Source organism: Mirounga angustirostris, unplaced genomic scaffold (genome assembly GCF_029215605.1).
Source record: "Mirounga angustirostris isolate CCGP_5_RB_7025 unplaced genomic scaffold, mMirAng1.0.hap1 SCAF_8, whole genome shotgun sequence".
NCBI lineage: Eukaryota > Metazoa > Chordata > Mammalia > Carnivora > Phocidae > Mirounga > Mirounga angustirostris.
In genome coordinates this window covers 124,939,001-124,952,863 of record NW_026991716.1, presented here as the reverse complement: position 1 = coordinate 124,952,863, position 13,863 = coordinate 124,939,001, and the positions used below count along the sequence as shown (strand labels likewise).

At 40.4% G+C, this 13,863-nt stretch overlaps 1 protein-coding gene across 12 annotated transcripts in view; it reads right to left on the bottom strand.

Annotated features, from left to right (window-relative positions):
* The window catches only part of UTRN (utrophin), a 496,097-nt gene that overhangs the window by 138,651 nt on the left and 343,583 nt on the right, over positions 1-13,863 (bottom strand). For all 12 annotated transcript variants that reach the window (XM_054505586.2, XM_054505588.2, XM_054505587.2 and 9 more), the window contains one exon: positions 10,944-11,116. In XM_054505586.2, the coding sequence (XP_054361561.2) occupies positions 10,944-11,116 (173 nt within the window). The remainder of the gene's footprint in view (positions 1-10,943; positions 11,117-13,863) is intronic.

Below are 13,863 nucleotides of genomic sequence, written 5' to 3'. Positions count from 1 at the left end.
CTAGACATCAAAGGCCTTTAGTCAATCAAGATGTGCTTGAGCGTCTCTGTGTGAAAAACACTTAAGCACATACCCTGACCTCCTATTTTAGATTATTTCATCCTGCTTCTTCAATGTCTGTAGTTCAACTCTTTAATCAATAACTAAATCAGACGTTACATTCCTCTGAAATCTGGTTACACACACTCATCGTACTGAAGAGCATGCAAACATTTTTTTTCCCCAATGCAATTAACTCTTTTGACTGCATAAAATAATGAAATTGATCACTGAAATCTATCCCATTCAGCACCTGCAGGACTTTTCATAAAGATGAAGGCAATGTTTTTTATAGAGAGATACTAAAGTGACTTTGAAATAAACGAGATAACAGTATATGTACTTTTCTGCATCTTCCTTTTTCCATCATAAAAAGCAAGTTGATCTGGCAGAATCTTTGCCTGGAAAATCTGTTCTGGTTATTCTCCAGTAGATTGTTACTATGTGTTCAGTGGATTACTACCATATGCCCAAATAAATGCGTACTTCCATAGTAGCCTTCAGTGTTCTAGTTTCAATTTAATTCTTTCATCTTTCAAGATGAAAGCCTTTTCTTGGGCACTGGGTTGAATGCTTTGCAAGTAGAAACCTTAAACTTGTTTTTGGTGTACTTGTACTTTCTCAATTTTACTCTAAACATTTTAAAGCTTCGCCTTCCTCACAACTATAGATGACCAGTCAGTCATCAATCATATTTTCAGAATCTTAAAACATTTCTCTATCTAACTCATATCTGCGGGGACTCACATTCTGGATAACTGGCTTATTATCCTAATTCTCACCTGTTTCAGTTTATTCTTTGGGTACTTGACATGTGCAAAACTAGAGATAGTTTCACTGAATGTATCAACCTAGGATGATGTCTACTATAGAACATGCTTTATACAAGTTAGCTCTTGTTACACTGAATCGTTTATTTTACAAGTCTCTAAACATTTTTAAGTGACCAACTATTTTTAAAAATATATAATGCAAAAATTTCTTAGAAGGTAAGGATCCATAAAAAATGGTACCACATCATTCAAATATAATATAGAGGAAACTATAAATTAATATCTATTTTAAATCGCAAAAGCCTTGGGGCACCTGGGTGACTCAGCAGGTTGTGTCCCACTCTTGATTTCAGCTCAGGTCATGGTCTCAGGGTCATGAGATCGAGTCTCGTGTCAAGCTGAGCGCAGTCTGTTTGAGATTCTCTTTCTCCCTCTCCTTCTGCCCCCTCCCCCTCTCATGCACTCCCTCTCTAGCTCTCTCTAAAATAAATAAATAAATAAATCACAAAAGCCTTTACTTTTCAATATTTCTTCAAAGAAGTTTCGATTCCTTCTCCTAATGTACCGATATGAAAAAGAGAGCAAACAGTGTGAGTGAGTCAGCAGGGGCATTTATAAAAATAAAATACAGCTTTCCACTTACTCACTACAAACCTCTATGGAGCACTCACACTGATTACCAGGCACTACACAGTTTCAGAAATGAAAAGTCCTGGGATCAAGGTGGAAGAAAGACAAGTTAACCAAATATGCTCTGATATAAGAAACCTAACAACAGTTCTCTGAGGGAACCACAGCTTGGAGAAGAAAAAAACTTGCTCAAGGAGGGAATTTGGGATCCAAACTGCAGTCTAACCTCTTTCCAACTCCACCGCTTTCATCATGGGCAGCATTTAAGATGGCAGATAGAAACTACGCAGACATATTTATAGACAAGTGAAGAGCCATTTGCAAAGTAGGTCCATCAAAGAATACAATGACCCAAATTAAGGGAGCAAATGCATACTATCCCCTGTCATGTAAGGAATGCACAGAATTAAATGTCCAATGTGGTATCTTTATGACAAATGAAATTGATTTTTAGTTTATGGTAAAACCCATAGATTATAAATCAAGTTATAATGAAAGAAAATACCTTTATTAGTGTAAGCATAACCAGTTACAGTAAGAGGAATTATTCCTGCTCTCAGAAAGGGAGCAAAGATGACTAGGGTAAGAAGGAATTCAGTGTGTGCTGAAAAGAACACCAAAGCTGTGCTTCCAATATGGGAGCCACCAGTGACAGGTAGCTATTTCCACTGAAGCTGAAGTTAATTAAATAAAATTTGAAATTCACGTCATCAATTGACTAGCCACATTTCAAGCACTCCAAATACTACATGTGGCTCGTGGCTACCACACCAAACGGTACAGAGACAGAACATTTGCACCTTCTCAGAAAGTGCTGAACCAGGCGGGGGGGGGGGGGGGGGGGGAGAAAGAAGAGAGGGACAGAATCTTCCTCTATTCAACTTGAGAGAAGGAAATGTTATTAGTTTTACGATATGGTTAGCAAAATCAACTGGCTAAGGCTAAAAGTGGTGTCAGTGACATTGTAGAATGTGATAACAGATGTAACCATGATGTTAAAGGTTAATCTTCTCTAAGGGCTCTTAAAAGGGTGCCCTGAATTCTTAAGAGGCTCATAAAAGAAAGGAAAGAGAATTTTATCTATGAACTCTATTTTCATTAGATTTTACAATTTCACTGGCCTTTGAAACCATATGTTAATAAGAATCTCTATTAAACATCATTAAGCTGATAAGTGGATATTCAATTAACATAATCCTAAATTAAATAAATCTAACATAAAAAGGCCATGTCATTCACATTCCTGAATTTATTTCCAATTCACATTTTTTCCAGGGAGTAAAAAATATTGTCAAATTTCCTAAGAGCCTATCTTCTAGATGACGTTTCAAATCATTAGCTATTGTCTCTTCTATCAATCTAAGTGAAATATATACTTGTGTGTATTGTTTTTAGATTGCAAAGCCTATTTCACACACTGGACTTCAGTATTTAAAAGTCTAATGAAAGCTATCCAAAAAAACTGCACAATAGGGCGCCTGGGTGGCTCAGATGGTTAAGCATCTGCCTTCGGCTCAGGTCATGATCCCAGGGTGCTGGGATCGAGTCCCACATCGGGCTCCCGGCTCAGCAGGGAGACTGCTTCTCCCTCTGACCCTCTCCCCTCTCATGCTGTTTCTCTCTTGCTCGCTCTCTAAAAAATAAAAATCTTTAAAAAAACAAAACAAACAAAAAAAACTGCACAATAATACTTACGGTGTTACCCCAAGGTCTGTTGGGGTAACAGACTATTACACAGCTCTAATGACCACAGCACAGTCCAAGGAGGTAACGCTTGTGAGCCACTTACTACAGGGTTAGCACACGAATATTCACTAAGTATTAGCTGTTATTATAATCTTTGGCAGACATTCTCTCTTTAAAAATGATGATAAATTAAAGCAAATGCTCCCTGCCATGACAACATTGACTTGAGCACAATTAAAGCACAACTTGAAATACAGAATGCACAGAAGGGACATATATCAAATGGCCTCATTCTCAGAAAAGAAGGAAGGCAGGCCACGGCAAAGGGAGAGTTTTGGGGCGCTAACAAGGAAGCAAAATCTTCACAAAATAGAGATAGTGGTGAATAGGATAGAAAATCATTCAGAAGGGACGCTTGGGTGGCTCAGTTGGTTAAGCGTCTGCCTTCGGCTCAGGTCATGATCCCGGGGTCCTGGGATCGAGTCCTGCGGGGGGCTCCTTGCTCAGCAGGGAGCCTGCTTCTCCCTCTGCCTGCCACTCCCCCTGCTTGTGCTCTCTCTCTCTCTGACAAATAAATAAATAAAATCTTTAAAAATAAATAATTAATTAATTTTTAAAAAAAGAAAATCATTCAGAATCACAATACCAATTGTAAGCAGAAAGGGTCAAATTATAGAAGAACTGTCATCATTTTTTACTTTCTCGTACAACACTAGGAAGCCTAGAATCAAGAATGGGGGAGAGAGGGGCACCTGGGTGGCTCAGTTCGTTAAGCATCTGCCTTCAGCTTGGGTTATGATCCCAGAGTCCCGGGATTGAGCCCTGCATTGTGCTCGAATCTGCTTATCACCTCTCTCTCTCCCTCTGCCTGCGCCCTCCCCCCCCCGACCTGTGCTCGCTTTCTCTCCCTCTTTCTCTCAAATAAATAAAATCTTTAAAAAAAAAAAAAAAGAATGGAGGAGAGAGATTGTGATCATCAGAGTGTCAGGGATTTAAAAGGAGGAGACAAGAAATTCCAGGGGGAGAGAAAATTCACATTTTTGAAATGGCTTATGATGGATTCCAAATGAAGTAGAAGGGGTACATGGAGTCTGAAAAATATTAGGAGAAAGGGAGGCAGGTTTGAAGGAAGGAAAAAAATTAAAAGAGTTCCACAGTTGGAAGCATTAAAGGACATGAATTTTTAAACAATCTAGTTGGCATATGCGCTACCAAAATGAGTACTGAACAATCTACTTGAAATATAGTAGATGAATCATATATACAAGATAAAAATACAAAGTTAGGTAATAACATAGAGATGATCCTGGTATATAATAAGCTAATGAAAGATACCCTCTTCATTAGGGCCATAACTTTAATGTGAAGGAGAACTGATTTATCAATGATGTTGCAAGGAATTATGATTTGAGGCAACAGAAGGATCCTCTCTAACTAACATGGCAAAACCAGTGGCATTCAGATGCACATGGCCAGGTGGAATGTAGGAAAATAAAATGTGTGCTCTGGAGAACGGTCTGCCCTTGGTCTCCTGGAGACTGATCATCTCAGGGATGCCAAGAGAACACAGGATATTAACTGAGTCCCAGGTATGGCCAGGTCTGTGGGACTTAGAAACAGAATAGGGAGAAAGGCTCTTAGAGACAATGTAAAAATAAACTTGGAAGTCAAAATATAAAAAATTATCAATACGGATACTGACACCAAGGATGACAGATAAGGAAGAGATGAAGAATAAAAAGGAAGCCAGATGCTCAAATCAATGAATAAAGGAGGAGAGTGTCTTACAGAGCAGGAGGAAGCAGGAGGAAGATGGTAGAGGGCAGAATAACGGATATATTTACTTGGTAGGAGAAGCTGTTGAGATGGAGCAGCAATGCCTAAGATACAGCGAGGAGGCTGTCAACTTCTTCCTTATCCCTGTGTGGCCAGGCTCCTGCAGCCACTGGTCTGCAGCTCCATACTGGAAGTGGATGGCTGGTGTTCCGGTTGTTTGGTAGCAGTTATTTAATACCCAAAATATTCCCACCAGCTGCCAGGTGAGGAAAATGGGAAACCTACACTCTATCAAAGAGAGCTTTAAGTGAAGTGGGCCACGAAAGGGAAAGCCAACTTTCAAGTATACAGAAAAGTGGCAGGAGAGTTTACAGAAATATTAAAGATACAACAGAATTTGGGCATAAGAGAAGACCAGTAAGGACAGACTGTGCTTTAAAGGAACGGGAGGAAAGAATAAAGGGACAGAAAGTGACAGTGTGCTCACCAGGTATCGTTTTCAGCAAGGACTAAGGGAGGCGGGTGGCTGGGAGTCCATATTTGTTAATGAGAACACTTCCCCGCCCAACCCTGTCTCACTGAGCACACTCCGGACCTCCTCTCCGACCCTCCCCTCTCTCAGTGCCTGAAGAGGTGGAGTGAAGAACCTGACTCGTCAATTTGGGGACTAAGTGGATGCTTCGCTCAGCCCAGCCTTGCCTCTTGAAAGAGGCCTGCAGAGACTGAGTTCCTCCCCACTCTTCCACGTAGGGCTTCTCACCTGGGCGGCCACCTTCTCTGGTGACTGCTGGTAACACTGCCTCCTTCTGGGGTTCAGTTAACAGGGCCCATTGGGCCCTCACTCTAAGCCACTTCCTCTAACCTGGCCTCTGTCAGTAATTAACACGACGCTGTTGTTCTCTCTTGGACATACTTTTATTTCATATTTGCTCAGAAGCCAGCCAGGACAGATGGACACCATTTGTTGGGGACCTTCTCCGAAATTCCCAACATTAACGACAAAGACAAAAAATGAGGTAGGGAGAATTTCTATGTCTTTTGAACTAATTAGCGCCAAACAGAATGGTAATCCATGAAAAAAAAATAATAATAGTTAACAATTAGTGAGTGCTTACTGTGTGCCACCGTTTTAGGCACTTTACACAGGCTAATTAAATGAAATATTCAGGACGACCCTATAAGGAACGTACTCTTATTATCTCTACTTGACATATGAGGAGACACATACTGGCTAAGTCACCTGCCCAGAGTGACACAGCAGTGAAGTGTCAAAGCCAGTGTTAGAACTGAGGTGGTTTAGCTCCACACGTTCAGCACTACGAAACACTATCCTGTACCACTGCTCTTTGAGGGATGCTTCCTATACGAGGGCCTATTACTGAGTATAATAAACTGTTTTATCTTTTTTAAGGGGCGCCTGGGTGGCTCAGTTGGTTAAGCGACTGCCTTCAGCTCAGGTCATGATCCTGGAGTCCCAGGATCGAGTCCCGCATCGGGCTCCCTGCTCAGCAGGGAGTCTGCTTCTCCCTCTGACCCTCCCCCCTCTCATGCTCTCTGTCTCTCATTGTCTCTCTCGCAAATAAATAAAAAATCTTAAAAAAAAAAAAAAAGAAACTGTTTTATCTTTCTTTTAATTAAGATATAATTAGCACCTAACATTCTATTACCTTCAGGTATATATACAGCACATGGATTCGATATAGGTATGTATTACCAAATGATTACCACAAGATGTCTAGTGAACACCTATCGCCACATATAGTTTCAAACTTATATGTATTTGTATAAAGAAATATACATCTTCTATAAATACCCAAGTAATAATGAATGTGAATGGGATTTGTTTTGCCCATTTTTTGAAGTAAAAAATGAAGACTATGTCATGTACTTCTTCAGTGACGCATGTTGATCTACATGAAAGCAGGCAAGTCAGTATGGGCAGAGATCTCGGTCTCCAGTTCCTGCACGTTTATAATGCTGTTATGTGTAATAGCATAGTTACAGCAATGTGTTCTCTCTCGCCCCTTCCCTTCATAGCAGAATTACTTGAGAAAATGAGACTGTATAGACTAGTTCTGTTTCTACTTCCCCACTTCCCATTCGGACTCTTTGGTCCTCGGAGATCAGATTTTCACCTCAAACAAAACATTGTCCCAGCGAAGAGTCACCAAAGCCCTTTCCACTGCGCCTGGCCTCTGCAGCCCCGATCTTACTCCACTCCCTCAGTGGCCCGCACCCTAGCCACGCCCCCCTTCAAAACCCCTCCTCCCTCCGCTCCTGACAGCACTGCAGGGTCTCCTCTCCTCAGGGCCACCCACTTCTCAGGTGCCTTTGCTGGCTTTCCTTTCCTTCACCTATTCCCTATATATTAGGGCTTCCTGGGATTCTTTGCTGTGTCCTCTTCTAATTTTTCACCCTCTTGCCTACTCACGATGCCTTGCCTGCCACCTCTATCTGGGTACTTACTCCCCATCTTGCCATTTCTTTATTTGGCCGACAGCTCTCCTTTGAAGAGATGTCCATCCGATGGCTACTGGCAGTTTGTTTCTGGGAATCTCAATAGTACCTCAACAACATGAACCAAGTACCAATTCAGTGTCTCTTCCCTTTTCCGGATACTGAAGAGGTCTGTTAGCAGCTCTCCCTGTCTTCAGAACTGTACTATCTAATAAAGCATCTTCCACGGGCACGTGGGAGGGATCTTCCCAAAGCTCACATCTAATTATGTCACCTAAAATTCTATTCGAATAGAATAGAAAATTCTATTCGAATAGAATTCAAATTCTATGACAGCGGAGTGAGCACGGTGCACACAGCTGTTCCACGAATGTGCCTCAACTCTCTACCTTTTTTTCCAGCCACAATCTTTTCGCCTCCACACCAATTCAGCCAGACTGAATGAACTTCTTCACGGTTCCATGAAAACAGTGTTATATCAAGCCCCCTGCCAACATGTCCTTCTCCAGGGCTGACACAATCCATCTGGAGAATAACTATATACCCTTTGAGGCTCAGCTTAGTAACTGCCTCTCTTATGAAGCCTTTGATGATCATCTGAAGAGAAAGTAAGCACTGCCTTCATTGAACCCACCTTAACCTGGATAGACCTGTGAGCCTGCTAGGACAGGAACCATATCTCGTTTATTATTTGCAATGCCTTAAACACAGAAGTTTGTTCTTATTAACTGCTTGAATAAATGCCTGAATCTCCAGAGGTGGATAATGAGGCTAAATATTCTTTTAATTCATTATCACATTAATAACACACTTTACTAAATGAACATTCAGTGGGGGGGGAAGAGAGAGAGAGAGGGAAACAAATCATGAGAGACTCTTAACTATAGAGAACAAACTGGGGGTTGATGGAAGGAGGGAGGTGGGGGATGGACTAGATGGGTGATGGGTATTAAGGAGGGCACTTGTGATGATGAGCACTGGGTGTTATATGTAAATAATGAACCACTGAACTCTACTCCTGAACCAATATTGAACTGCATGTCAACTAACTAGAATTTAAATTAAAATTTTTTTTAATTTAAAAAATAAAAATAACACACTTTACTGGAATGTATGATCTATCTTGACGCAGAAATCCACTAGCAAAAGTTTACTCTCCCATCTTCTAAAAATAACATTAATTTATTTATTAGATAATATTGCAACAGTACTTTATGAGCTCTCTCTTTTCAGGTTAGAAAAAAATGTGACTTGGTAGGCTTAGGAATAGCATCTGTGGAAGGCCAAAGATTTTTCTGTCTGTAGCTTTCCATTTGGAACATTCTCTTTATGACGTGAGCCTTCAATAAACTTTCCTTCCTGAAGAGCTTATCCTCCAAACTCTCCAAATGCCAGCACCACGTGCCCTATCTTCACCAGGACCAGCACTATGGCTTTTCATTTGTTAGACTAGATGTTAGCTTTGCTAGAACCTCAGTGAATGTTTTTCACCAAATTAACATTTTAAATCATTTTATTTATTTTTATTTATGGGGAACAGAAAGTTGTAACCCAATGGGATATGGCCAGTTGAAATTTCAATCTTAAGTAAGCATAAGTATATTCTCTCACTATACAATAGTCCCAAATTGCCCTCTCTCTCTCTCTTTTTTTTTTTTTTTAAAGATTTTGTTTATTTATTTGACGGAGAGATAGCGAGAGCAGGAACACAAGCAGGAGGAGTGGGAAAGGGAGAATCAGGCTTCCCACCGAACAGGGAGCCCAATGCGGGGCTCGATCTCAGGACCCTGGGATCGTGACCTGAGCTGAAGGCAGACACTTAACGACTGAGCCACCCAGGTGCCCCCCAAATTGTCCTCTCTTATCGAAAAAGGTAGTTGGCTGATGCTGTCATGATCTCCAAGAGGATCTTTACTCAGAGGCTGCCATGGTCATGCTCAATTACCACCTTCCTTAGGGGCAAAAAGAAGTATAAATCTCCCTCTATGAGACCCAGAAGAATAAAAACCTTTGAGGACATCTCTTTAGAAAGGAAAATTTTCTTAAAAGTTTATTCACAACAAATAATCCCTACAGATTTCTACTCTCTAGGAACTGGTTCCATGAAATCCAGAAGCCAGATGAAGCAGATCCACTGAGCCCCTTTACATAAGAAAAAAATAAACTAGATGCTACATTAGATAGCCTTTACATAGGTTAAGGAACTACCAGATTATCCCATTCAATCTTCCCAGCAATCATGTGGATTAAATATTTATATTTTGATTGTGTGAGTGAGAAAAATAAAGCTCAGAGAGACTGTCTTGTCTAAGATCAGTAAGTAAACAGCAAAATCAAAATATCAAACTTAAGATCATTTTGTTTAAGGTTGTACACTTTTCAATACCTCATACAGTTTCTGAATCTTAAAAGATACTGACCCAGATGCAAGATCTAGGTCTTTCTTCTTTTTTTTTTTTTTAAGATTTTATTTAATTATTTGAGAGAGAGAGAGCGCAAGCAGGAGGAGGGAGAGGGACAAGCAGACTCTGAGCTGAGCATGGAGCCCAATGTGGGGCTCAATGTCACAACCCTGAGATCATGACCTGAGCTGAAAGCAAGAGCTGGACGCTCAACAGACTGAGCCACCCAGGCACCCCAATATCTAGGTCTTTCTACCAACATTCCTCTTTTGGATCTTTGCTCAGTAGCACATTCTCAGTCAGTTTCCTGTAAACTCATATCCAGTTGGGTACTGTTCACCATCTATTAAATGTAATTCTAGACTCCCAATAGCATTAATAATTGTCACCCTCAATAGTTTTTCAGGGTCCTTTCCTAGTCAGCATTCTGGTCCTCAAATTCATCCTGATTTAATTTTACTCTCTCCAAAAGCAGACATTAATCATCAGTTTCCCATTTCAGTGTCCAAGAGCAATATTTAATTTCTATAAATACATTTTCCAATTGGACGTACAAATAGCATGATGAAGCAAAACATTCACTGCCAAGAGTCAGAAAGATCTAGGTTCAAATCCTGACTTGGCACTTGTTAGCTGAAAAACTTGGCAAGTTCCTTATTTTCATTAAGCCTCTGTTTCCTCATGTAAGGAAGGAGGTTACTATTCACCTACAGGGATATTTTGAATGCTAAGTAATGTTTGTAAAGAGGTTAACATAGTACTTGGTCAAAGAAAACACTCAATAATTAGCAGGTATTGGTAACATTACTGTTCTTAGTATTAGATTTAAAATATGAAGTGCAAATTTGGGAATAGTCAAGAAGAGTTGGCAGCAGGCCCTTCATAAAAATGGAGCTAAAACTGTAACTTAAAAAAAAAAAAGTTTTTGCATTTAAAACTTTTTCTTAAGATTTTATTTTTAAGTAATCTGTACACCCAATGTGGGGCTCAAACTCACAACCCCGAGATCAAGAGCTGCATGTTCTATCGACTGAGCCAGCCAGGCGCCCCTGCATTTAAACCTTAAACTACTTCTGAGAAAGTAGCATGATGGTAAGGCTACCCATTCTGTTTCTGATACGCAAAAACAATAAAAATCTCCCTCCCCCATCCTTTTTATTTTGATATTGACTATTCTGACCTGATGCTGGCAGATTTGGCTTTTAAGTCATTCCATCTTTGGTTCATATCATCCAGGCGATGCTGAAGCATAGTAGCCTCTTCAGAATTTCCCAAAGCTTTTACCATCTTCTGCCTGTTTCCATCAATGCTTTTAAATATGTCATTATGTGCATCAATTTCTGCCTGGATATCCTAAAGAGAAAAGAGCAGAGACAATGCAAATGTTAGGTGTTAGTGTCAAGACTACCTTGGGGTCGCTATATAGGACTTTATTTTTTTATAGTCCACAGAGGAGGGTTTTTTTAAGCAAAATAGTTAAATTCGCCTTAAATGATACCAAATTATGACAGAAATTAAAAAATTATTTCAGATAATGAATCTAAATTAGTAAAAGGAGAATAAACTCTTAGATGCCATAATTGTATTACCTTTCTCATCTTCAGTTTTCCTTTATAAGCCTCACTCGTCTTAAGTTTTCCAATTCCAAATGAGCACGATGAAAAAGTAAATAGAAATTTTTTAAATACTCGGAATGCTTTCATTAATTTAGAAATCATTCCTGATTAGCAGTCCATCAAGAACCAATGCTTACAGGCTGGGATCTAAAAGATTGTTCTTCCTGTATCTACTGGCCTAGACTAACCAGAAGGACACATGGAAAGAAAGGCCTTTTGCACCTCACTATACAATACGTATGGTAGGAAGATGTCACTTCCATGAGGTTAAAGGGCAGAAATGCTGTATTCTAATTTCTGAGAGGATTTGTGATGTCTAACATGACACGAATAGGGTCAGATCTGAGGAGGGGTAAGATGAACAGAGTTTGATGGACAGCTTCTGCAAAATTTATGCTCCAAATCTGCAAGCCTATTAGTATCTGACCCTAATGACAAAGCCAAATCAGGTCCACCTGCAAAGTGTGATCTAGGTACACCCAGAACTGGTGTTCACCACCAAACAAAACTCTGCGTTTGTTGACTCTTGTGCATTTCACTAGCCCCTTGATTCCACAGACTGCAGAGCAGATACCAACAGGGGAGCAAGGGACAGAGCCAGGTCCTGATTCAAGGTGCTCACTCTGGACAACATTATGTGCATAAAATGGCAATCTCAATATAATTTCAGTTTGGGATGCTTTAAATAGAAATTCTTGGTGAAAATGAAAAAGGTAAGGTAAGTTCTGTTGAAAGGTCCTTTGGTGTCATCTCCTGAACCTAGTCCTTATTCTTTAGGATGTAACTGTTGTATTTTTGTGTCCTGAAATGCATTTCAAGACATCTAAAGAGATAGATTTAAAGATCAATAGTTTTAAGCTCATGCTATACATATGCATGATAGCCATCTTTCTCAAGAAGCTCAACAGGGGTGCCTGGGTGGCTCAGTTGGTTAAGCATCTGCCTTCGGCTCAGGTCATGATCCCAGGGTCCTGGGATCGAGCCCTGCATCTGGCTCCTTGCTCAGTGGGGAATCTGCTTCTCCCTCTCCCTCTGCCCCGCCCCCCATTCATGCACTCTCTCTTTCTCTCTTTCTCTTGCATGTGCACGCTCTCAAATAAATAAGTGCAAGCTGGTACAGCCACTCTGGAAAACAATATGGAGTTTCCGCAAGACGTTAAAAATAGAACTACCCTACGACCCAGCAATTGTACTACTAGGTTATTTAATCCAAAGATACAGATGTAGTGAAAAGAAAGGGCACGTGCATCCCAATGTTCATAGCAGCAATGTCCACAATAGCAAATTGTGGAAGGAGCCAAGATGTCTTTCAACAGACGAATGGATAAAGAAGATGTGGTTCATATATACAATAGAATATTACTCAGCCATCAGGAAGGACGAATACCTACCATGTGCATCTACATGGATGGAACTGGAGGGGATTATGCTAAGTGAAATAAGTCAATCAGAGAAAGACAATTATCATATGATTTCATTCATATATGGAACATAAGGAATAGTGTGGAGGACCACAGGGGAAGGGAGGGAAAACTGAATGGGAAGAAATCAGAGAGGGACACAAACCATGAGAGACTCGGGACCCCAGGAAACAAACTGAGGGTTGCAGAAGGGAGGAGGATGGGGGGATGGGGTAACTGGGTGATGGGTATTAAGGAGGGCACATGATGTGATGAGCACTGCATGTTATATGCAACTAATGAATCATTGAACACTACATCAAAAACTAATGATGTGGGCGCCTGGGTGGCTCAGTTGGTTAAGCGACTGCCTTCGGCTCAGGTCATGATCCTGGAGTCCCGGGATCGAGTCCTGCATCGGGCTCCCTGCTCGGCGGGGAGTCTGCTTCTCCCTCTCCCGCTCCCCCCTCTTGTGCTCTTTCTCTCTCTCACTCTCTCTCTCAAATAAATAAAATCTTTAAAAAAAAAAAAACTAATGATGTACTATATGTTGCCTAACTGAACATAATAAAAAAATAAATAAGTGAATAAATAAATAAAATCTTCAAAAAAAAAAAAGCAGCAGCTCAACAGCACATTGAGCAAGGCATCTCTTTGCTCTCCATTGCCAACATGAATCTGTACTCAAATTTCCTGAATAGGTTCCTAAACATTATTATCAATGAACCACACCCAAAATCACAAGGAAACTTCAAACACTACTTCCTGAAGTAGCCTGACATATTTGCTTCGTTTCATAGTCAAGAGAAGTAGGATGATAGAAGTGTACTAACATCCACAAATAGTTTTTATTTCAGGTTTCACAAAAGTATTCTACAACATCAGGAAATCTGTATACCAAGAACATAAAGCAAATTTGGCTCCTGATATCCAATCAAGTGAGGCCTTTTCCAACCCAGCCACAAAGACAAATGGAATAGAACAGAGCTCCATCACTGGCCAGTCAATGATTGCAGGTATTTCTATCAAGTCTTGGTTAAGAGGACTACCAATCATCATATATTCATACTGGAATGCAAATTTT